The sequence below is a fragment of the Spea bombifrons genome, chromosome 3, assembly GCF_027358695.1.
Source record: "Spea bombifrons isolate aSpeBom1 chromosome 3, aSpeBom1.2.pri, whole genome shotgun sequence".
Taxonomy (NCBI): Eukaryota; Metazoa; Chordata; class Amphibia; order Anura; family Pelobatidae; genus Spea; species Spea bombifrons.
Genome location: NC_071089.1, coordinates 122,402,868 through 122,427,200, shown reverse-complemented (window position 1 = coordinate 122,427,200; position 24,333 = coordinate 122,402,868). Strand labels below are relative to the sequence as shown.

At 49.5% G+C, this 24,333-nt stretch overlaps 2 protein-coding genes and 1 long non-coding RNA gene across 3 annotated transcripts; 2 read left to right on the top strand and 1 right to left on the bottom strand.

Annotated features, from left to right (window-relative positions):
• Window positions 1–251: 251 nt before the first annotated feature.
• On the top strand, window positions 252–15,160 carry FNDC4 (fibronectin type III domain containing 4). The gene is made up of 7 exons (XM_053460104.1): window positions 252–788; window positions 6,498–6,802; window positions 9,766–9,881; window positions 10,165–10,369; window positions 10,618–10,707; window positions 14,476–14,606; window positions 14,696–15,160. Exons 2-7 carry the CDS (start codon window positions 6,661–6,663, stop codon window positions 14,729–14,731), a joined length of 720 nt encoding a protein of 239 aa, XP_053316079.1. The 5' UTR covers window positions 252–788; window positions 6,498–6,660; the 3' UTR covers window positions 14,732–15,160.
• Window positions 15,161–20,315: 5,155 nt separating this feature from the next.
• On the bottom strand, window positions 20,316–24,101 carry LOC128483727 (low density lipoprotein receptor adapter protein 1-like). The gene is made up of 9 exons (XM_053460001.1): window positions 23,980–24,101; window positions 23,314–23,456; window positions 22,970–23,082; window positions 22,601–22,715; window positions 22,394–22,466; window positions 22,261–22,323; window positions 22,105–22,169; window positions 21,446–21,489; window positions 20,316–20,781 (listed from the first exon to the last, which is right to left on the bottom strand). The coding sequence occupies exons 1-9, from the start codon at window positions 24,059–24,061 to the stop codon at window positions 20,691–20,693; spliced, it is 789 nt and encodes a 262-aa protein (XP_053315976.1). The 5' UTR covers window positions 24,062–24,101; the 3' UTR covers window positions 20,316–20,690.
• LOC128483728 (uncharacterized) lies at window positions 21,504–22,009 on the top strand. The gene is made up of 3 exons (XR_008351099.1): window positions 21,504–21,583; window positions 21,625–21,804; window positions 21,926–22,009. It is a non-coding gene; the product is annotated as an uncharacterized LOC128483728 (long non-coding RNA).
• Window positions 24,102–24,333: the final 232 nt, after the last annotated feature.

The following is a 24,333-nucleotide window of genomic DNA, read 5'->3' as shown; positions in this document are numbered from 1 at the left end:
GTGGTTGGGGGTCCCCACGCAGGAAAAGTCACAGCAAAAGCTGCAGCGAGCCGGAATCTCTCACGTTATAGCAGAGGATTTAATTCCCCGGTGTGTCAGGCTACAGACAGTAAAGGGTTAAGGATTCCATAGTCCCGCCCACTCCAGGTAGTGACATCAGACTGACTGGCAGAGCATTGTATGCGCTGATAGCAGCTGCAGAGCATCCACGCTGCACGGGGATACGGGCTGCAGAGCATCTACACTGCACTGGGATACAGGCTGCAGAGCATCCACACTGCACAGGAATACAGGCTGCAGAGCATCCACACTGCACAGGAATACAGGCTGCAGAGCATCCACACTGCACAGGAATACAGGCTGCAGAGCATCTACACTGCACGGGAATACAGGCTGCAGAGCATCTACACTGCACAGGGATACAGGCGGCAGAGCGTCTACACTGCACAGGGATACAGGCTGCAGAGCATCCACACTGCACAGGGATACAGGCTGCAGAGCATCAACACTGCACAGGGATACAGGCGGCAGAGCATCCACACTGCACAGGGATACAGGCTGCAGAGCATCCACACTGCACAGGGTACAGAGCATCCCATCAGCCTCAGGAGCAGAGCATCCACCCCCAGGGAGCAAACCACCCGCATCCAGGAGCAGAGCGTGTGTCTGGACCAGCTGGCTCTGCACAGAGGATGCTGAGTTTGTTCCTGCCCTCCATAGCTGGGGGGGTCCTGTCAGCACATGGGATGCAGCCCTGGGGGGCTGTGTGACCCCCAAACACAACACAGGTCAGTGCTTAGAGACAGACTGGGAGCTGTGTGTTTAACTGGGTGAACTGGACAGAATCCATCCAGGAAACAGGGGGTGTCTATCTACATCCCCTAGTGTTTGTATTGGAGAATGTACTGGGGAGGGTTTGCAAAGGTGGCTTTAGGGTAGGGGGTAATTGCACTCCAGGGCATTTAAAGATTTCAGGCCACGACCTACAGCGTTTTCATGTGTTTTACTTGAAGTTCCACTTGTATCCACAGGGGGCAGAGCGTAACATTGGCTCCAGGCAACATTTGCTCGATCACTGGATCCTTTCTGGGCTCATGTCATGGCTGTGCTGTCTCTTTTTGTAAATGTGTCTTCTATGCTCCTGGACCATGTGCGTGCAGCTTGTTCTCTGACAGATGAGTCGTGCGTCCCCACTGGTTCGCCGACCTTTGTGTGTAGGAGACCCAGTATAACAAATGTTTCCTGGGCTGCTGGGCGATTTTCTCCCCCCCTCCCCCATAGCAGTCGCACTCACAGTATATAACCCAGTAACATAGTAACTTATGTTCAAAAAAGCCCAGTCCCAATATGTCCCTCTGTGGGGCAGCTAATACAGAGGAGGCAAAACCCCCAAATTCCTTCTCACCGAATCAACAACCTGTAACTAATCCTGTCCTTATAACCCGTTATATTCCTCATATTGTATATTATATACTCTCCGACCCGTATAACTTATCCCGTCCTTATAACCCGTTATATCCTGTATATTCATCATATTACATATTATATACTCTCCCACCGTATAACTAATCCCGTCCTTATAACCCGTTATATCCTGTATATTCCTCATATTATATATTATATACTCTCCCCCGTATAACTAATCCCGTCCTTATATCCCGTTATATCCTGTATATTCATCATATTACATATTATATACTCTCCGGCCGTATAACTAATCCCGTCCTTATAACCCGTTATATCCTGTATATTCCTCATATTATATATTATATACTCTCCGGCCGTATAACTAATCCTGTCCTTATAACCCGTTATATCCTGTATATTCCTCATATTATATATTATATACTCTCCGGCCGTATAACTAATCCCGTCCTTATAACCCGTTATATCCGTGTATATTCCTCATATTATATATTATATACTCTCCCCCCCGTATAACTAATCCCGTCCTTATAACCCGTTATATCCTGTATATTCCTCATATTATATATTGTATACTCTCCGACCCGTATGACTAATCCCGTCCATATAACTCGTTATATCCTGTATATTCCTCATATTATATATTATATACTCTCCGGCCGTATAACTAATCCCGTCCTTATAACCCGTTATATCCTGTATATTCCTCATATTATATATTATATACTCTCTGGCCATATAACTAATCCCGTCCTTATATCCCGTTATATCCCTGTATATTCCTCATATTATATATTGTATACTCTCCGACCCGTATGACTAATCCCGTCCATATAACTCGTTATATCCTGTATATTCCTCATATTATATATTATATACTCTCCGGCCGTATAACTAATCCCGTCCTTATAACCCGTTATATCCTGTATATTCCTCATATTATATATTATATACTCTCTGGCCATATAACTAATCCCGTCCTTATATCCCGTTATATCCCTGTATATTCCTCATATTATATATTATATACTCTCCGACCGTATAACTAATCCCGTCCTTATAACCCGTTATATCCTGTATATTCCTCATATTATATATTATATGTTCTCCGGCCGTATAACTAATCCCGTCCTTATAACCCGTTATATCCCTGTATATTCCTCATATTATATATTATATACTCTCCCCCGTATAACTAATCCCGTCCTTATAACCCGTTATATCCTGTATATTCCTCATATTATATATTATATACTCTCCGGCCATATAACTAACCCCGTCCTTATAACCCGTTATATCCCTGTATATTCCTCATATTATATATTATATACTCTCCGGCCGTATAACTAGTCCCGTCCTCATAACCCGTTATATCCCTGTATATTCCTCATATTACATATTATACACTCTCCCCCCGTATAACTAACCCCGTCCTTATAACCCGTTATACCCTGTACATTCCTCATATTATATATTATATACTCTCCCCCCGTATAACTAACCCCGTCCTTATAACCCGTTATACCCTGTATATTCCTTATATTATATATTATATACTCTCCGGCCGTATAACTAATCCCGTCCTTATAACCCGTTATGTCCTGTATATTTCTCATATTATATATTATATACTCTCCGGCCATATAACTAACCCCGTCCTTATAACCTGTTATATTCTGTATATTCCTCATATTATATATTATATACTCTCTGGCCGTATAACTAATCCCATCCTTATAACCCGTTACATCCCTGTATATTCCTCATATTATATATTATATACTCTCCCCCCGTATAACTAATCCCGTCCTTATAACCCGTTATATCCTGTATATTCCTCATATTATATATTATATACTCTCCGTCCCGTATAACTAATCCTGTCCTTATAACCCGTTATATCCTGTATATTCCTCATATTATATATTATATACTCTCCGGCCGTATAACTAATCCCGTCCTTATAACCCGTTATATCCCTGTATATTCCTCATATTATATATTATATACTCTCCGACCGTATAACTAATCCCTTCCATATAACCCGTTATATCCCTGTATATTCCTCATATTATATATTATATACTCTCCGGCCGTATAACTAATCCCTTCCATATAACCCGTTATATCCTGTATATTCCTCATATTATATATTATATACTCTCCGGCCGTATAACTAATCCCGTCCTTATAACCCGTTATATCCTGTATATTCCTCATATTATATATTATATACTCTCCGGCCGTATAACTAATCCCATCCTTATAACCCGTTATATATCCCTGTATATTCCTCATATTATATATTATATACTCTCCGGCCGTATAACTAATCCCGTCCTTATAACCCGTTCTATCCCTGTATATTCCTCATATTATATATTATATACTCTCCGGCCGTATAACTAATCCCGTCCTTATAACCCGTTATATCCTGTATATTCCTCATATTATATATTATATACTCTTCGGCCGTATAACTAATCCCGTCCTTATAACCCGTTAAAACCATGTATATTCCTCATATTATATATTATATACTCTCCGGCCGTATAACTAATCCCATCCTTATAACCCGTTATATATCCCTGTATATTCCTCATATTATATATTATATACTCTCCGGCCGTATAACTAATCCCGTCCTTATAACCGGTTATATCCTGTATATTCCTCATATTATATATTATATACTCTCCCCCTGTATAACTAATCCCGTCCTTATAACCCGTTATATCCCTGTATATTCCTCATATTATATATTATATACTCTCCGGCTGTATAACTAATCCCGTCCTTATAACCCATTATATCCTGTATATTACTCATATTATATATTATATACTCTCCCCCGTATAACTAATCCCGTCCTTATAACCCGTTATATCCAGTATATTCCTCATATTATATATTATATACTCTACAGCCCATCATTAAGGCACCTGTTGGATATGATAGCACAGTTTCTGTGAGAAGTGGATTACACATTTTTACTGATCGTACTGCAAAGAACAATTTTTGCTGCTTTAGGTGAAAATTTGTTTCTATGAGTCTGAACGGAAGGCGTCTTGTCCTATCAATGAACAGATCATCAGAAAGAGTCTGGTGTTGTCCCCCACACGCAGTCCTATAAAGACATCATAGTTTCTTCAAAACCTTCATTTTGTTTCCTCTGAGTTCAGACGTGGACTCGCTTGTTTGCTTCAGATCATCGTCCTGCTCTAGAACCATCTGCACGGGAGCTTTAGATCACAAACTGAGGGCCGGACGTTCTCCTCCATGATTTTCTGGTGGATCAGACTTCATGATTCCATCAGCTATGGCGTTGCCAGGTCCAGAAGCAGCAAAGCCTCCTCCGCGTGTGAGTGTGAGTGTGTGCGATGATGATGTTATTTGGAACGCTGCGTTATCTTTACCCCAGATGTAACGGGACCCACTACTTCCACAAAGTTCCACTTCTGACTCATCAGTCCACAGATTATTATCCCAAAAGTTTTGGGGCTCATCAAGATGTTTTTGGGTAAATGCGAGAGGAGGCTTTGTGTGCTTTTTGGTCAGCGGTGGTCCTCGGCTTGGAACTCAGCCATGGATGAGATTTTTGCGCAGTCTTCCTTATCGTGGAATCGAGAACACAGGTTTTACCTGAGGAAGTGAGACCGGCCGTTCTTTACGTGTTAGTCCGGGTCCTTCTATGGCCTCCTGGATGAGCGGTCGAGGAGGTCTTGGGGGAATTTTTGTGTTTAGATCCGACAGGGCCGGCAGTAATCACGCCTGGGTGGGTCTAGTGAAACCGAAACCAATTATCAATTCATTTTGGTTAATTGGTTGAATTAGTAACAAAGCGGGCAATTACTTTTTCACACAGGGGCAGGAAGGGTGGGAAGTTTTTTCCTCCCATACATAAAACAGCATTGTGTGTTACTCGGGTTATCTTTGTCTAATATTAAAATGACTCGTATGATCCGAAACATTTAAATGTGACAAATATGCAAATATAGAAGAAATCGGGAAGGGGCCAAATACTTTTCACAGCGCTGTATTTATCTATAGATACATATACAATATATATATATATATATACACAGAGGCGTGTCTACTGAAAATAGCGCCTATGGCAAGCACTGAAATTGCGCCCCTGTCCAAATATCTAAAACCCATTTATCAGCCCCTGTGATCTCAGCACTGAAGGTATATATCAAATAAACAGAATCAGACATACAATAATAATATATGAAACGTAGCATCGCAGGTATAGATCAAATAAATACATGGAAACCGCATTGCAGGTATTAATCAACTGAATAAGACATATTAACCCTGTATTTGCAGGTGTACATAGCAGATATGGATCTACAGAATAACACAAAAACTCAGCTTTGCAGGTATAGATCAATTGGAATTCACATAAAAACTCTGCATTAAAGGTATATTTAAAACCCCCTAAATTACAGGCATAGATCACAGGTTGCACACCCCAACCACACTGCCCACATAGAACCTGGCCAGCACTCAGATAACACACATAAGATTTGCCATCTTTGTCCCCAAATAGCCCAGCACAATTCAACTTTGTCCCCAAACAGTCCGGCCTGTGCCATCTTTGTCTCATATGCACCCTGCCTGTGCCATCTTGGTCCCCAAGGCTCAAATCTCCTGATAGTGCCATCTTTGCCCTTCCACAATTATACATCTATGATACACACACACACTTTTACAGTCACTCACTAATTGCTAGGCGCCCCTCTCTCTCCTCCGCATAAAAAAAAAAAGACAGCGTTTGAAAGCCGCTCACTGGCGCCCCCCTTTCAAATGGCGCCTATGGCATGAGCCATAGGTGCCATACCCTAGATACGCCTCTGTATATATATATAGCGCTGTATTTATCTATAGATACATATACAATATATATAGAGTCTGCCTTTAGTCTGTGGGGTGTCAGACACCAGCTGCTGCGCGGTCACTTGATGCACATCGGCGTGTGACGTTACGGCGTCACAGTGACCAGGGTGAGGCTGCATCTTACATATAACGTGAGAGCGTCACGGAGTAATGTCTGTCTCTTCCTCCTGCAGGATCCATCAGCGCGGAGCCAGGGTCACAGGAGACGTCACCGGTGGGCTGGGATTTTGGGTCTTCTCCGCTGCCAGGAATGGACGCTCATGCTAAGCTGCCTAACGTCACACTTTGGGGGCATTAAGGAACCCGTGGTGGAGTTTCTCCAGACTCGACGTGCCAATGACTTGTGCCTCTTTTCTGATCCTGCGATCCAGAGGCGCTGTGTGGGCCCTGAGCGCGGCGGAAATGGCTCATATCCCCATGTACCTCAACCCGGCGATGCTGGTCCTGTTCAGCTGTGACCTCTGCCTGGTGAGAGGAAGTAAGTGCCAGGGATACGTGTATCACGGGGAGGGCGGGGATTCTGGGATACGGGCATCATGGGGTGGGCGGGGATTCTGGGATACGGGCATCACGGGTTGGGTGAGGATTCTGGATACAGGCATCACGGGGGGGCGGGGATTCTGGATACAGGCATCACGGGGGGCGGGGATTCTGGATACAGGCATCACGGGGGGGCGGGGATTCTGGATACAGGCATCACGGGGGGGGGCGGGGATTCGGGATACAGACTAGACGGGCCGGATGGGGCCGATTTGCTGCCGGGTTCTGGGTTTTTAAGGATATCCTCAAATTATCCTGGTCTGGTCCAGAGTACTGGGTGCCGTGTAATCCCTGGAACAGTGTGTTCGGCGCTGTGCTGAGTGTCTGGGACACAGCTATAAGGGCAGTGTTTTCAGCGACAAGAAGTGAGGGGTGACGCTCTAACTCCGCAGCCAGGAACACCCCGGTAGTCCCCCATCAGAAGCCCCATGATGTGACGTGTTAATGGGACAGTCCCATGTAAAGTGACCTAATGACCGTGACGTGTTAATGGGACAGTCCCATGTAAAGTGACCTAATGACCGTGACGTGTTAATGGGACAGTCCCGTGTAAAGTGACCTAATGACCGTGACGTGTTAATGGGACAGTTCCGTGTAGCATAATATGTGTGTAAACCCCATACTCTGGGCATTTAATTCCTGGGCCTGGTGTCTGCGAGGCTTGTAGCTCTTGTGGTATACATGTACCAGGGCTGTGGGCCCTGTGTGCTGTGTTTACCCCCCATGGGGCATTTCATTGTTGCACTTTTAACCCTTTCAGTACACTGAAGGAATGGCTCTATGTCTTGCCTAATGCCCGTTTATCATTTGGTGTGAAATCTCCCTGAATAGGTTAAAGTCATCCCTTGGGTTCCAGCTTCCTGCTGACGTCCCCACTCACGCTCAAGGTCACTCCCCCCCCATCTCACCATCTCTTCAAGGCCTGTTTCCCGTGACGTGGGTTTCTGTCACGTGCTCTGCATTGCGATGGCATCCGCAGTATATGCGGCCTGCTGCAGCAATTTATAGACAGAGCGCATCCGGGGACTGTCCCTCCACACGCATGTCTCATAACCTGTGTGCTGCGGCTGTCTCTGCAGTCCCTCCACACGCATGTCTCGTAACCTGTGTGCTGCGGCTGTCTCTGCAGTCCCTCCACACGCATGTCTCGTAACCTGTGTGCTGCGGCTGTCTCTGCAGTCCCTCCACACGCATGTCTCGTAACCTGTGTGCTGGAGCTGTCTCTGCAGTCCCTCCACGCATCTGTCTCGTAACCTGTGTGCTGGAGCTGTCTCTGCAGTCCCTCCACGCGTCTGTCTCATAATCTGTGTGCTGGAGTCGTCTCTGCGGTCCCTCCACGAGTCTGTCTCATAACCTGTGTGCTGGGGCTGTCTCTGCAGTCCCTCTGATGTGCAGATTCTGTAGCGCTATACAATGATATCATACATGAAACAGCAGGGTGTGTGACCTCTAGAGCTTACAATCTACCCCAGCAGGATGTCCCGTCTCTCGTACGCTAATCCGAGGGTCTGTCGAGGAGCAGAAACTGCCTCCCGTATATTATCACTGTACAGCGCGGTGATGTCACCCGTATATTATCACTGTACAGCGCGGTGATGTCACCGGTATATTATCACTGTACAGCGCGGTGATGTCACCGGTATATTATCACTGTACAGCGCGGTGATGTCACCGGTATATTATCACTGTACAGCGCGGTGATGTCACCGGTATATTATCACTGTACAGCGCGGTGATGTCACCGGTATATTATCACTGTACTGCGCGGTGATGTCATCGGTATATTATCACTGTACTGTGCGGTGATGTCACCAGTATATTATCACTGTACAGCGCGGTGATGTCACCGGTATATTATCACTGTACTGCGCGGTGATGTCATCGGTATATTATCACTTTACTGCGCGGTGATGTCACCGGTATTATCATTGTACAGCGCTGTGATGTCACCGGTATATTATCACTGTACAGCGCGGTGATGTCACCGGTATATTATCACTGTACTGTGCGGTGATGTCACCGGTATATTATCACTGTACAGCGCGGTGATGTCACCGGTATATTATCACTGTACTGTGCGGTGATGTCACCGGTATATTATCACTGTACAGCGCGGTGATGTCACCGGTATATTATCACTGTACTGCGCGGTGATGTCATCGGTATATTATCACTGTACTGTGCGGTGATGTCACCAGTATATTATCACTGTACAGCGCGGTGATGTCACCGGTATATTATCACTGTACTGCGCGGTGATGTCATCGGTATATTATCACTTTACTGCGCGGTGATGTCACCGGTATTATCATTGTACAGCGCTGTGATGTCACCCGTATTATCACCACGCGGTGTCAAATTGCTGTCATCTGCTTGTTGCGTGTAACCTGCCGGCAGATGGCGGCGTCCTCGCCAAGGTCTCCCACGTCTCTGCTGCCGTTCTGGGATCTTGCCAGCTGAGAGCAGCCATCTGTCAGAGCGAAGCACCGGGGGCCGCAGGACACGCTAGTACATGCTAAATCCCCCACCTCAGGGGCCGCAGGACACGCTAGTACATGCTAAATCCCTCACCTCAGGGGCCGCAGGACACGCTAGTACATGCTAAATCCCCCACCTCAGATACTGCAGGACACGCTAGCACATGGTAATCCTCCACCTCAGGGGCCGCAGGACACACCAGCACATGCTAATTCCTCCCTGGGGGCCGCAGGATACGCCGGCGGATGCTAATCCCCTCCCCACGCCGAGCCCGTGCAGCTGGTCTCTGGCAATACATGTGACAAACATGAGATGGCTGTGAATGGTGTGAGTGCCCCGGAGCTGGCGTTACTCCCCCGTGGGGTGCGGGGGCCGAGACATCGCCCCGTTTCCTCACTCGGATTCTGTGTTCTGTCTCCTCAGACCGACCACCATCTCCAGTCAATGTGACGGTGACTCAACTCAAAGCCAACTCTGCCACGGTGTCCTGGGACGTCCCCGAAGGAGATGTCATCATTGGATATGCAATATCCCAACAGGTACTGTCGCCCTGCACTGGGAGGGGCAGACTGTCCTACAGCTCCCTCCTGTCTGTGTCGCCCTGCAGGGGTCAACTTCGTGTCCCATATCTCCCTCCTGTCTGTGTTGCCCCGCAGTGGGAGGGGCAGACTCCGTCTCCCATATCTCCCTCCTGTCTGTGTTGCCCCGCAGTGGGAGGGGCAGACTCCGTCTCCCATATCTCCCTCCTGTCTGTGTTGCCCCGCAGTGGGAGGGGCAGAATGGTCTTTACCCCCGTGTGAGGTGGGTTCTCTTTCTCTCCAGAGGCAGGATGGGCAGATCCACAGGTTTATCCGGGAAGTTAACACCACGAACCGCGCCTGCGTCCTCTGGGACCTGGAGGAAGACACGGACTACATCATCCAGGTCCAGTCCATCGGCCTTTACAGCGAGAGTCAGGCAAGCAAGAGAATCCATTTCCGCACCTTAAAGGAGACCGACCGGCTGCCATCCAACAGCTCCAACCAAGGTACTGGCTACCCCTGCATCACATGCGCTGCTGCTGCTGGGGAACATGCGCTGCTGCTGCTGGGGAACATGCGCTGCTGGGGAACATGCGCTGCTGCTCTGGAACATGCGCTGCTGCTCTGGAACATGCGCTGCTCAAGACATGCGCTGCCGGGAAACATGCACTGCTTGGGACAGGCGCTGCTCGGTACATACGCTGCCGCCTGCGTTGCTCTCCTCGGTGGCTGTTAGCAGCTGTTTTCCCTGCAGGAGAGATCACGGTGCAGGGAGTGGACAAGGAGCGCCAGCTGGAGACCGGAGAGATCATCATCATAGTCGCGGTCCTGCTAATGTGGGCAGGTGAGTGAAGAGAGGGGGTCCGCGAACATTGCACCCCGCAACCAGCATGCCACATACACAGAGACGGGGTCCCCAAACACTGCACCCCGCAACCAGCATGCCACATATACATAAGGATGGGATGAGTTATACGACCTGAGAGTATATAATTTGAGGAATATACAGGATATAACGGGTTATAAGGACGGGATTAGTTATACGGGGGGAGAGTATATAATATATAATATGAGGAATATACAGGATATAACGGGTTATAAGGACGGGATTAGTTATACGGCCAGAGAGTATATAATATATAATATGAGGAATATACCGGATATAACGGGTTATAAGGACGGGATTAGTTATACGGGGGGAGAGTATATAACATATAATATGAGGAATATACAGGATATAACGGGTTATAAGGACGGGATTAGTTATACGGTATGGAGAGTATATAATATATAATATGAGGAATATACAGGATATAACGGGTTATAAGGACGGATTAGTTATATGGCCGGAGAGTATATAATATATAATATGAGGAATATACAGGATATAACGGGTTATAAGGACGGGATTAGTTATACGGCCGGAGAGTATATAATATATAATATGAGGATATACAGGGATATAACGGGTTATAAGGACGGGATTAGTTATACGGCCGGAGAGTATATAATATATAATATGAGGAATATACAGGATATAACGGGTTATAAGGACGGGATTAGTTATACGGTATGGAGAGTATATAATATATAATATGAGGAATATACAGGGATATAACGGGTTATAAGGACGGGATTAGTTATACGGCCAGAGAGTATATAATATATAATATGAGGAATATACAGGATATAACGGGTTATAAGGACGGGATTAGTTATACGGGGGGGAGAGTATATAATATATAATTTGAGGAATATACAGGATATAATGGGTTATAAGGACGGGATTAGTTATACGGGGGGAGAGTATATAATATGAGGAATATACAGGGATATAACGGGTTATAAGGATGGGATTAGTTATACGGGGGAGAGTATATGATATATAATATGAGGAATATACAGGGATATAACGGGTTATAAGGACGGGATTAGTTATACGGCCGGGGAGTATATAATATATAATATGAGGAATATACAGGGATATAACGGGATATAAGGACGGGGTTAGTTATATGGCCGGAGAGTGTATAATATATAATATGAGGAATATACAGGATATAACGGGTTATAAGGATGGGATTAGTTATGCGGGGGGAGAGTATATAATATATAATATGAGGAATATACAGGGATATAACGGGTTATAAGGACGGGATTAGTTATACGGGGGGGAGAGTATATAATATATAATATGAGGAATATACAGGATATAACGGGTTATAAGGACGGGATTAGTTATACGGCCGGAGAGTATATAATATATAATATGAGGAATATACAGGGATATAACGGGTTATAAGGACGGGATTAGTTATACGGGGGAGAGTATATAATATATAAAATGAGGAATATACAGGATATAACGGGTTATAAGGATGGGATTAGTTATACGGCCGGAGAGTATATAATATGAGGAATATACAGGATATAACGGGTTATAAGGACGGGATTAGTTATACGGCCGGAGAGTATATAATATATAATATGAGGAATATACAGGATATAACGGGTTATAAGGACGGATTAGTTATACGGCCGGAGAGTATATGATATATAATATGAGGAATATACAGGGATATAACGGGTTATAAGGACGGATTAGTTATACGGCCGGAGAGTATATAATATATGATATGAGGAATATACAGGGATATAACGGGTTATAAGGACGGGATTAGTTATACGGGGGGAGAGTATATAATATATAATATGAGGAATATACAGGGATATAACGGGTTATAAGGACGGGATTAGTTATACGGGGGGAGAGTATATAATATATAAAATGAGGAATATACAGGATATAACGGGTTATAAGGATGGGATTAGTTATACGGCCGGAGAGTATATAATATGAGGAATATACAGGATATAACGGGTTATAAGGACGGGATTAGTTATACGGCCGGAGAGTATATAATATATAATATGAGGAATATACAGGATATAACGGGTTATAAGGACGGATTAGTTATACGGCCGGAGAGTATATGATATATAATATGAGGAATATACAGGGATATAACGGGTTATAAGGACGGATTAGTTATACGGCCGGAGAGTATATAATATATGATATGAGGAATATACAGGGATATAACGGGTTATAAGGACGGATTAGTTATACGGCCGGAGAGTATATGATATATAATATGAGGAATATACAGGGATATAACGGGTTATAAGGACGGATTAGTTATACGGCCGGAGAGTATATAATATATAATATGAGGAATATACAGGGATATATTGGGTTATAAGGACGGGATTAGTTATACGGCCAGAGAGTATGTAATATATAATATGAGGAATATACAGGGATATAACGGGTTATAAGGACGGGATTAGTTATACGGGGGTAGAGTATATAATATATAATATGAGGAATATACAGGGATATAACGGGTTATAAGGACGGGATTAGTTATACGGGGGTAGAGTATATAATATATAATATGAGGAATATACAGGGATATAACGGGTTATAAGGACGGGATTAGTTATACGGGGGTAGAGTATATAATATATAATATGAGGAATATACAGGATATAACGGGTTATAAGGACGGGATTAGTTATACGGGGGGAGAGTATATAATATATAATATGAGGAATATACAGGATATAACGGGTTATAAGGACAGGATTAGTTATACGGGGGGAGAGTATATAATATGAGGAATATACATGGATATAACGGGTTATAAGGACGGGATTAGTTATACGGCCGGGGAGTATATAATATATAATATGAGGAATATACAGGGATATAACGGGATATAAGGACGGGGTTAGTTATATGGCCGGAGAGTATATAATATATAATATGAGGAATATACAGGATATAACGGGTTATAAGGACGGGATTAGTTATACGGCCGGAGAGTATGTAATATATAATATGAGGAATATACAGGATATACCGGGTTATAAGGACGGGATTAGTTATACAGGGGGAGAGTATATAATATATAATATGAGGAATATACAGGATATAACGGGATATAAGGACGGGATTAGTTATACGGGGGGAGAGTATATAATATATAATATGAGGAATATACAGGATATAACGGGTTATAAGGATGGGATTAGTTATGCGGGGGGAGAGTATATAATATATAATATGAGGAATATACAGGGATATAACGGGTTATAAGGACGGGATTAGTTATACGGGCCGGCGAGTATATAATATATAATATGAGGAATATACAGGATATAACGGGTTATAAGGACGGGGTTAGTTATACGGGGGGAGAGTATATAATATATAATATGAGGAATATACAGGATATAACGGGTTATAAAGATGGGGTTAGAGTATATAATAGATAATTGTTTCCATTTTTGACGCACAGTTGGAAATCACTTCATTGTGGGGTTTTTGCTTCTTCTGGATCTGGGGGGAATGTGATGGATTCGATTCATTCGATGAGAAATGAGTACCCACTCCATGCCACAGAGAGCCCCCAAACATCCCATGGCTAGGATTGCAGCCCTTTCTCTCCATATCTGGTTTTCATGTTTCCCTCCGTACGTTTTTTCTTTCTTCCATGAATTTCACCCGATTCCGATGTGTTTTTTCTGAACTATCTTTTTCCAACAGCGGTCATCGCCCTATTCTGCCGACAGTATGACATCATCAAGGACAATGACTCCAATAACAATAAGGAGAAAGTGAAAGCGTCTTCGGAGCAGAGCACGCCGGAGCGGCAGACGGGCGGGTTGCTGCGCAAGGTGAGGGCAAGAAGTTCCGTGGATTTGAGATGCAGGTTACAGGGTTGTGAATAATTCTACCTTTTAATATTGTTCTCTTTTCTGCCTAGAAGAAGACACCGTCTGTCAACATCATAGAAGTGTAAGGCAGGGGTGTCCACGGCCACGAGGCCACGTTCACAAAATACCAAGGAGCACCAAGGACTGGAGACTTCTTATAGCAATACCACAAAGAACTCTGCCGCCGGCGGAGGACGTTCAAGGGCTCACCCTGTCCACTGTAACCACCACAGAGACCGTGCCAGCTGTGGCAATACTGTGGACTCCCAACCCACCCCAAGGCGGAGGCATCATTCATTCCACGAGAACGCACGGCACCTGCCCGGGGGCGATGGACTTGGCCGTCCTGCCGGTGTGCGGTGTTCCTTTGCTTCACCACCTCACCCAAATAATCCCGCGCTGTATGGGGTTAGTGTGCCTGCGCGTGTTAGGGCCACGGGGAAGCTCCCCCGCTGAATGTTCTTCACATGTTTTCAGGGCTTAAGTGTCATAGAAACACGTTCATGCTTCTGGTATAGGATGCACCTGTTTTTGACTCTCTTTGAGTTACTCATTTAGCCGATAGGACCGGCGTCGGAAAGATCCTCCGGGCCTCGTCAGAGTTTCTCTTCTTTGAGGCAGTTTGGGTTAAACATCAAGGGCAGCTTTAAAAATAACCATTTCTATACTTTGTAGTGTTTTTGGTCTTTACCACCACTGCTGGGGGGCAGTAAATATACCAGACAAATGGACTTCTGAGTGGAGACCCAAGGGAAGGAACTTGGGGTGGGTGAGGAGTCTGTGTGTGTGGGGGGGGGGAGTCTGTGTGCGGGGGGGGTGAGGAGTCTGTGTGCGGGGGGGGTGAGGAGTCTGTGTGCGGGGGGGGGTGAGGAGTCTGTGTGCGGGGGGGGGTGAGGAGTCTGTGTGCGGGGGGGGCGGGTGAGGAGTCTGTGTGCGGGGGGGGAGGGTGAGGAGTCTGTGTGCGGGGGGGGGTGAGGAGTCTGTGTGCGGGGGGGGGTGAGGAGTCTGGGTGCGGGGGGGCGGGGTGAGGAGTCTGTGTGCGGGGGGGGGTGAGGAGCTTGTGTGCGGGGGGGGGGGTGAGGAGCCTGTGTGCGGGGGGGGGTGAGGGGCCTGTGTGAGGGGGGGGTGAGGAGTCTGTGTGCGGTGGGGGGGTGAGGAGTCTGTGTGCAGGGGGGGTGAGGAGCCTGTCTGCAGGGGTTTCCGCTTGAGCCGCCAGTGAACCGCTGATAAAGGAACATAAATGTGTTAGGGATTCCAGTGCAAAGTTTGCCAAGTCGCATAATCACCGTAGAAACCAATGAAATGGCCTGCTAATTGGACCAACCTTTCTATTGGTTTCTATAGCAATAAGAAAGCATTTCAAACTTTGAGCCAGAATCAGAACACGCCGTCCGCCCTTTTACCCCCAGTCTCTGCCCCCCCCTGCAGGAGCGGTCGTGTATTACACGCCGCCCGCCCTTTTACCCCCAGTCTCTGCCCCCCCTGCAGGAGCGGTCGTGTATTACACGCCGTCCGCCCTTTTACCCCCAGTCTCTGCCCCCCCTGCAGGAGCGGTCGTGTATTACACGCTGTCCGCCCTTTTACCCCCAGTCTCTGCCCCCCCCTGCAGGAGCGGTCGTGTATTACACGCCGTCAGCCCTTTTACCCCCAGTCTCTGCCCCCCCCTGCAGGAGCGGTCGTGTATTACACGACGTCAGCCCTTTTACCCCCAGTCTCTGCCCCCCCCTGCAGGAGCGGTCGTGTATTACACACCGTCAGCCCTTTTACCCCCAGTCTCTGGCCCCCCCCCTGCAGGAGCGGTCGTGTATTACACGACGTCAGCCCTTTTACCCCCAGTCTCTGCCCCCCCCTGCAGGAGCGGTCGTGTATTACACGCCGTCAGCCCTTTTACCCCCAGTCTCTCCCCCCCTTCAGGAGCGGTCGTGTTTTACACACCGTCCGCCCTTTTACCCCCAGTCTCTGCCCCCCCCTGCAGGAGCAGTCGTGTATTACACGCCGTCCGCCCTTTTACCCCCAGTCTCTGCCCCCCCCTGCAGGAGCGGTCGTGTATTACACGCCGCCCGCCCTTTTACCCCCAGTCTCTGCCCCCCCCTGCAGGAGCGGTCGTGTATTACACCCCGTCAGCCCTTTTACCCCTAGTCTCTCCCCCCCCTCCAGGAGCGGTCGTGTATTACACACCGTCCGCCCTTTTACCCCCAGTCTCTGCCCTCCCTGCAGGAGCGGTCGTGTATTACACGCCGTCCGCCCTTTTACCCCCAGTCTCTGCCCCCCCTGCAGGAGCAGTCGTGTATTACACGCCGTCCGCCCTTTTACCCCCAGTCTCTGCCCCCCCCTGCAGGAGCGGTCGGGTATTACACGCCGTCAGCCCTTTTACCCCCAGTCTCTGCCCCCCCCTGCAGGAGCGGTCGTGTTTTACACGCCGTCAGCCCTTTTACCAGATTACGCCTCAAATTGTCCACATTTTGGCTTCTTGCCGATAGATTGTGTGTGGCGGGAAGTCAGGGTCGTTCTGGGAGTTGTAGGAGTTGCTCGCAGAAGATCCACGTGGACTCGCTTTAAAACTCGCTTGTGGCCTCGTCCTGTGTTTACAAAACCGCCGCTTCGTGATAATAAACCAGGAGTTTCACCCCGTTTTTCCGATGCAGTTAATGCCGGACTTCGGCGCTCCCTGAACCGCTGGGTGCCGAATCCTGCCGGCGATCAACCGATGTAACTAATCTGCCGTTTACCGCGCGGCGCCCCCTGTGCCGTGATTACACGCCGCGCCACGTCGTGCATCTGTAAATAACATACATGTCCTCCGTTAACCCCTTCAGTGCCAGCGAGGCATTGCTCTGCTGCGCCACAGGGTGTGATCTGCACGTCTATGTAAATGAGAAGCATGTGACTGCGCTGTACATACTGTGTATGCTGTATATTCCTGTATAGCCACGTGTGACACTGTATATAGGGGACTCCTATATCCTATACTATTGCACCATAACAATCGCAAGTCTTCCAATCACTGAGCAGAGTGCCGGGGTACTCGAAATCCCTGTGTAAGCGTGTGCTGGTGTACCCCCGGCTGCGTGTGAGCACGTGTGCCGGTGTACCCCCCCCAGCTGCGTGTAGGCACGTGTGTCTGTGTACCCTTCCAGGCCGCGTGTAGGCACGTGTACCCCGGCCGCGTGTAGGCATGATGCTAATCTCATTGGTAGTGAAATGTTCTTATCGTGTCACATGGTACTCTGTCCCCTCTGCTCTCAGCCTGATCTCTCTACGCTTCCCACTTATTCTTATAACCCCAGTGGTCCTCTGACACCACGTCCAGTCCTTCGCTGCACCTTCATAACCCTCCTAATTCCCGGACCTTCTCACCCCCGACCATGACTATGATGTCCCCTCCACTTCCCTTCTCAGTCCTGTTCCATCGTACACCGGGCCTTTCTCACCCCTGACCTTGGGCCCCAAGTCCTCTCCGCTCTCCCTTTATTCTCGCTCTTCTCGCCCTTGACCGTGGGTGTGAAGTCCCGTCCACAGAGCTCTCCACTAACATCGATACTCTGCTGTCATGGATATCCAACAATCGCAACACAACACAGGTTCGTCCAAAAAAAAAAAACGGTGAAATATATGCGTGGGGCACGATAACTGGGGTCCTTTTAGTGGATAGTTTGTGTTTTCTCCCTTTTCTGAGGTAACGTACCCTGTAATGCCTGATGAGGTTGGAGAATCTGAGACGGTTCCTCCACCTCTCCAGATCCTTCACATTTCGAGGTCGACGCTGGTGGACTCTCCCCACAGGTTTTCTATGGGGTTCAGTCAGGGGACTGGGTGGCCACGGCAGGACCTCGATTTTATGGTCAGTTCACCATTTTTGTGTTGATTTTGATGTATGTTTTGGATCATTGTCCTGCTGGAAGATCCGAGGCCTGTTCTGCTTTCTCGCAGAGGCGGTGCGGGTTTCAGTTAATATCGGTTGAGATTCGGTAGAGTCCATGATGCCGTGTATCCTAACAGTATATCCCCTGTCAGAAAAACAGCCCCAAAACATTAAAGAGCCACCACCATATTTATCTGTGGGCATGAGGTAAATCTCCATATGGCTTCCTCTCTGTGCGCCAAACCCACCTCTGCTGTTTGTTCCCAAAAAACTCTATTGTGGTTTCATCTGACCGTAGAACCAGAACCCAATCCGACGTCACCTTCATCATCACTCGTGGGGATGTAGGTGATGTCCGATTGTAGTTTTGGGGACTTTCTCACCCGAAGACGCAACCAACGTCTGCGATTCTCCAGCTGCGGTCCTCGGAGATTTGTTTGGCCTCTTTGCAGTGCATTGAGACAATATAGACACACTATGGACACGCTATGGACACACTATGGACACGCGTCCTCTCCCAGGTTCCTTCATGACGTGGGATCTTCTTAATTATCGCTCTCATGGTGGAAATGGGCATTTTGTGAAGCTCCACAGCCGTTTGCCGCTCGTCCCAGCGATATTCCTTGGGTGAATGACTAAGGGAATGCGGCCCATGTGACACGGTCAAACTATTTCCTGTTCCTAGTCACCCAGTGTACTAAAAAAAAAAAAAAAAGTAAAATATTACTGGGGATAAACTTCAAATATATTTTCCCGAACCCAGATATATTGCACAGCTTTTACTTTTGCGCTGCGATTGTTGGATATCCACGAGATCCGAGTATTTTGTTTATTGTTTGAAGAAAATATCAAAAGGTTAAACAATAAAGACAATTTTTCACAGCCTTCTTTCCTCGTGTTTACCGAGGGGGCCGATATGAGGGGGGGCTCTGTAATATCACCCCCCCTCTCCCCTCATTCATGGACCTGGACCTGGTGCTCCTCACCACCGACCGACTCGACTGACCTTCATCGCTGTTTGTTAATTTCAGGTTATTCGCTTTTCACCGTCTCCTGACGGCTGTCACCGTCTCCTGCCAGCTGTCACCGCCGGGCCCCGGCTGTCACCGTCTCCTGCCGGCTGTCACCATCTCCTGCCGGCTGTCACCTCCCCATCGGCCTCGTCTCATTCTCAGGTTCTTTTTCCACCTCCGAGGTCTCGTGGCCGAATACTCAGCCGGATCTGGGTGGAAAGTGTCTTTTTATTTGTCATTGTTGGTTGTTTTCTGTGCGGTAAGTGTTGTCTCGTGTCCGGCAGGGAAGTCCTGCCGGTGCCACAGAGCCGCCGCTGTTTCCCGTTTAACCCAAATCTGTCTGTTTCTTTGTATTCCGCTTCTTGTTTTCTGCATCGTTACCCTGTCTGTCGGTTTTATATAAATACAGATATAAGCAGCACTCGCCCGTCTCTGTGTCATCTACGGCCACGAGCGGCAGCCACCGCCGATTCTCACGAGCAGGGGGTGGTTCGCACATTACCCCACCGCCCCTACACAAACTAAGCTACAAGCGAGGCATGCGCAACTCGCAAGGAGCCCGAATGCTGATACAAGAGCCACGGCCACCCTGCGGGTATAGAGCGCCAACAGCTACCGACGCATTCCCGCCCGACACCAATCACCAAACAGCCCCGCTTAACAAATACCAGCAAAACCATTTCTTTATTAGTGATACAAAGCAGCCTCGTGGAGGGGGAGGGAAACGCGGCCGCTGGTCCGCGGCGGGGGAAGGGAACGTGGCCGCTGGTCTGCGGCGGGGGAAGGGAACGTGGCCGCTGGTCCGCGGCGGGGGAAGGGAACGTGGCCGCTGGCCCGTGGTGGGCCTGGGAAGACATTGGCCCAAGCCGGGCGTAAGAGGTTGAACGGTCCGTGGCCCCGATTTGCTGGATGTTCAGATCTTTCGTGGGGCTGAACTTTAAAGGTCCAAAAGCACATCAGGCGCCCTCAGTGCAGGGCAGTCCACCTTCAACAAAGTACCCCAGTAGGGTCAATATGGAAGCGGCCATCCGTGGAGCGCGGTGGCCCCAGCTCCAATGAAGGAGCGAAGCGGAGCGTCTACGGCGGTGACCACAGGCCACGTCCCAGGAGACCCTTTAAAGGCAGCTTCTCCCCAGCGCAGGATCATCACCGGGAATCCAGGTAAACCATTCATCCACCACGGCTCCGGGGCCCCGCGCACCACCGCAGGAGATCTGATGTCACTTCCGTGCGTGGCACGTACCGGCCAGACTCAACGACCCTGAAAACCAGAAATCACAGAATTATCTGAATTCAAGCAAAAAAAACCCCAGGGCGGCACGGCATGGCACGACACTCTACAGCACAGCACGGCGGTACTCTACAGGGTGGCACGGCACAGTGCGACACTCTACAGCACTGGGCGACGCGGCACAGCTCGACCCGGCACTCTACAGCACGACACAGCCGGACCCGGCACTCTACAGCACAATGCGACACAGCTGGACCCGGCACTCTACAGCACGGAACGCGTCACAGCGCGGCACCGAGGAGCCTCGCACACCAGCGATAAGATCTCACCCGCGGCATCGCCTCCTTCAGGAGCAAAGCAGCTTGGAGGGGAGAAAAGCCATTAGAAATAATCAGAGGCACACAGGAGAGGAGAGCGGCCACAAAGAGGAGAGGGTGAGGGGGAGGAGAGCGGCCACAAAGAGGAGAGGGCGACGGGGAGGAGAGCAGCCACAAAGAGGAGAGGGCGACGGGGAGGAGAGCAGCCACAAAGTGGGTGAGAGACATGTGTGACGGGGAGGAGAGGAGCTACAAAGTGGGAGAGGGACACGGGAGAGGGACACGGGGAAGGGAAGAGCCACAAAGTGGGAGAGGTATATGGGCCATTAGAAATAATCAGAGGAGAGGAGCGGAGGGTGTGATCCCCCGACACTCACCTGGAAAAGGCTTCATCCAAATCCTCGAACTCGTCCTCTTCTTCCTGCCAGAAACAGACCCTGACCCAATCAGTGTCCAGAACCAGAACCACACGCTGACCCAATCAGTGTCCAGAACCACACGCTGACCCAATCAGTGTCCAGAACCAGAACCACACGCTGATCCAATCAGTGTCCAGAACCAGAACCACACGCTGACCCAATCAGTGTCCAGAACCACACGCTGAACCAATCAGTGTCCAGAACCACACCCTGACCCAATCAGTGTCCAGAACCAGAACCACACGCTGACCCAATCAGTGTCCAGGACCACACGCTGACCCAATCAGTGTCCAGAACCACACACTGACCCAATCAGTGTCCAGAACCAGAACCACACGCTGACCCAATCAGTGTCCAGAACCACAGGCTGACCCAATCAGTGTCCAGAACTGACCCAATCAGTGTCCAGAACCACACGCTGACCAAATCAGTGTCCAGAACCAGAACCACACGCTGACCCAATCAGTGTCCAGGACCACATGCCGACCCAATCAGTGTCCAGAACCACACCCTGACCCAATCATAGTCCAGAACCACACCCTGACATCATCACCCACAAGATCATTACCTGTAAGAGGTAATAGAAGTAATAACAGCCCCAGCCGCTGCATACTTACAGCCACGTGACGTACGTGTCCTGCAGCCCCCGCGCAGCCGTCAGTCACCTGATCGCCGACACAACCTGGAGGGGAAGCACCGAACGGCGGCAATCATCTGGATCCGGCCAGGGGCAGCAACCCTACAGCCCCACGGAGGCGTTAAATCCTGCTTACCTGCCGGGGAGTCAGATGTGGGAGCCAGACGTGTCCCGCTGCATGCGCACGGCTCCGTTTTACCTGCGGGGACACGGATCGGTGAGCTGGGGGTCCTCCACGGAGCGGCCGTGGCCCCTGAAACCGCTCTTACCTTCCTTGGCAGATTCCCACAAATCCAGAGCTACTTGAAACGCCTGCGCGACCGTCAGCGTCACCGCCCGAGCCTGAAAGGCAAGCAAACGGTCTGAGATCCCGCGTCTGATCCGGGATGTACCATAACCACCCAGAGAGGGGAACGTGTCCCTCCAGCCCCCCCCCCGGTTAGAAGTGCCAGCCTCCTTCCCGCCCCGGCGATTACCATCTTCTTCTTGGGAGACAGGAACGCGTGGCACTCGAGGGCCTCGTTGGTCTGGTTCTGGGCCACGTAGGCAAACACTTTATTCTGGACTTTATCGGTGGAGCAGTAAGAAATCCTACGAGAACAACACGGGAGCGTTAGAGAGAGCGGGGACGGGTCCGCAGGGGCGGGTCCATGGGGCAGGGGCGGGGTAGTCTTTATCAGCCCCCTTTCTGAGGTAGTACGAGTCAATACAATCCAATACCCAGCCTGACCACCACCCCCGGCCGCCCCTGGCCCATACACCACTGCCCCCGGCCGCCCCGTACACCACTGCCCCCGGCCCGTAGGCTCCCGTTATGCTCCCGTTTCAGAGGGGCTCGTACCGACCTGTAAATGGACACGAATTCGATGAGATGGCCGTCCTCCGAGTCCTGCAACGAGATCCCGCGTGGCGTCACCGTCAGCGTCACCTTCTGGAACTTCTTCGCACCGACGCGGGCCTGGGGGGCGAGAGACACGGAGACCAAAACGAGATTATCGGGGTGGAATAACAGAACCGGCTCCTGTCGCCAGGTAACCCTAACGCGATGTAACGTCACAGGATAAAGCTGCCTGGGCCCTCAACGAGTCAAACAATCTCCAGCGACAGACCAATCGGAAGAAACCACGAGCGGCAGCCCCGGCCGTGGACCCACGCGCCCATACGTTACCGCGGTATAAAGCGCCGTTACCATGGTAATAATCCTGCGGATGGCGGCGGCGGCCATATCCTCTCCTTTCGGCTTCTCCACCAAAGTCATTCCCAGATACTTGAGGCGGAAAACCATCCCGTCCAGCAGACTCTCCTTCACGTCGCTCCAGCTCTCCGCCAGCTCTACAAGACACACAGTCACAACGCGGGGCGGGGCCACGGGAGGTACCGCAGGGGCCAGAACTAACTGGGAGGTACAACAGGGACCAGGGCCACTGGGAGGTACCGGAGGGGCCGGGGCACACACTGGGAGGTACCGAGGTACCGCAGGGGCCGGGACACACACCAGGAGGTAACGCAGGAGCCAGAACTAGCCGGGAGATACCGCAGGGGCCGGGACACACACCGAGAGGTACCGCAGGGGCTGGGACGCACACCGGGAGGTACCGCAGGGGCCGGAACTAACAGGCGGTACCGCAGGGGTGGGGGGCCTCACTTACTGGGGCGTTACACAGGGGTGGGGGCGTCACTAACCGGGACGTTGCCCAGGGGGGCGGAACTAAACGGGATGTACTGCGGGGTGGGGGGGGTATGGAGCCGAGCTAACCTGCCTGTACCTGTATATACCCCCCGTACCTGCCTATACCCCCCAACGTACCTGCCCCATAAACCCCGTACCGCCCCTAGCTGCATTCCCTGCACTCACTCTGGTGCCGGGGGTCCCGCGGGGGTCTCCCGAGGCTCGGGCTCCTTAGAATCGCTTTACCGGCAGATCTCAGAGCGTCCATGACACCGAAGGCGGAGACACTGTGGACACACCCACCGGGGAGGGACACTGTCTGTAAAAGCGTCAAACCGAGGGAAACACCCCGAGGAAAGATCCGCCCACGGAGAGAGGAACCATCTGCCCACATTAAACATGGCGACCAGCGAACTTACTAGATACGTTACCTTGGATTCCGCGCGATGACGTCATTTTCCAGCGCCGCCTTCGTTGTCAAAGTTGTTGCCAGAGCAACCAGAAGAGTGCGTCTGCCGAGTGTGTTGGCGACGGCAAGCA

Bases quoted from the DNA above. Each gene is read 5' to 3' on its own strand.
- LOC128483727 (XM_053460001.1), bottom strand. From the start codon at position 24,061: ATGGACGCTCTGAGATCTGCCGGTAAAGCGATTCTAAGGAGCCCGAGC. The intron at 23,457-23,979 runs GTGAGTGCAGGG...TGTGTCTTGTAG, and splicing joins GCGGGACCCCCGGCACCAGA to AGCTGGCGGAGAGCTGGAGC. The intron at 22,716-22,969 runs GTCGGTACGAGC...TTGTTCTCGTAG, and splicing joins GAATTCGTGTCCATTTACAG to GATTTCTTACTGCTCCACCG.
- FNDC4 (XM_053460104.1), top strand. From the start codon at position 6,661: ATGACTTGTGCCTCTTTTCTGATCCTGCGATCCAGAGGCGCTGTGTGG. The intron at 9,882-10,164 runs GTACTGTCGCCC...CTTTCTCTCCAG, and splicing joins GATATGCAATATCCCAACAG to AGGCAGGATGGGCAGATCCA. The intron at 14,607-14,695 runs GTGAGGGCAAGA...TTTTCTGCCTAG, and splicing joins CGGGCGGGTTGCTGCGCAAG to AAGAAGACACCGTCTGTCAA.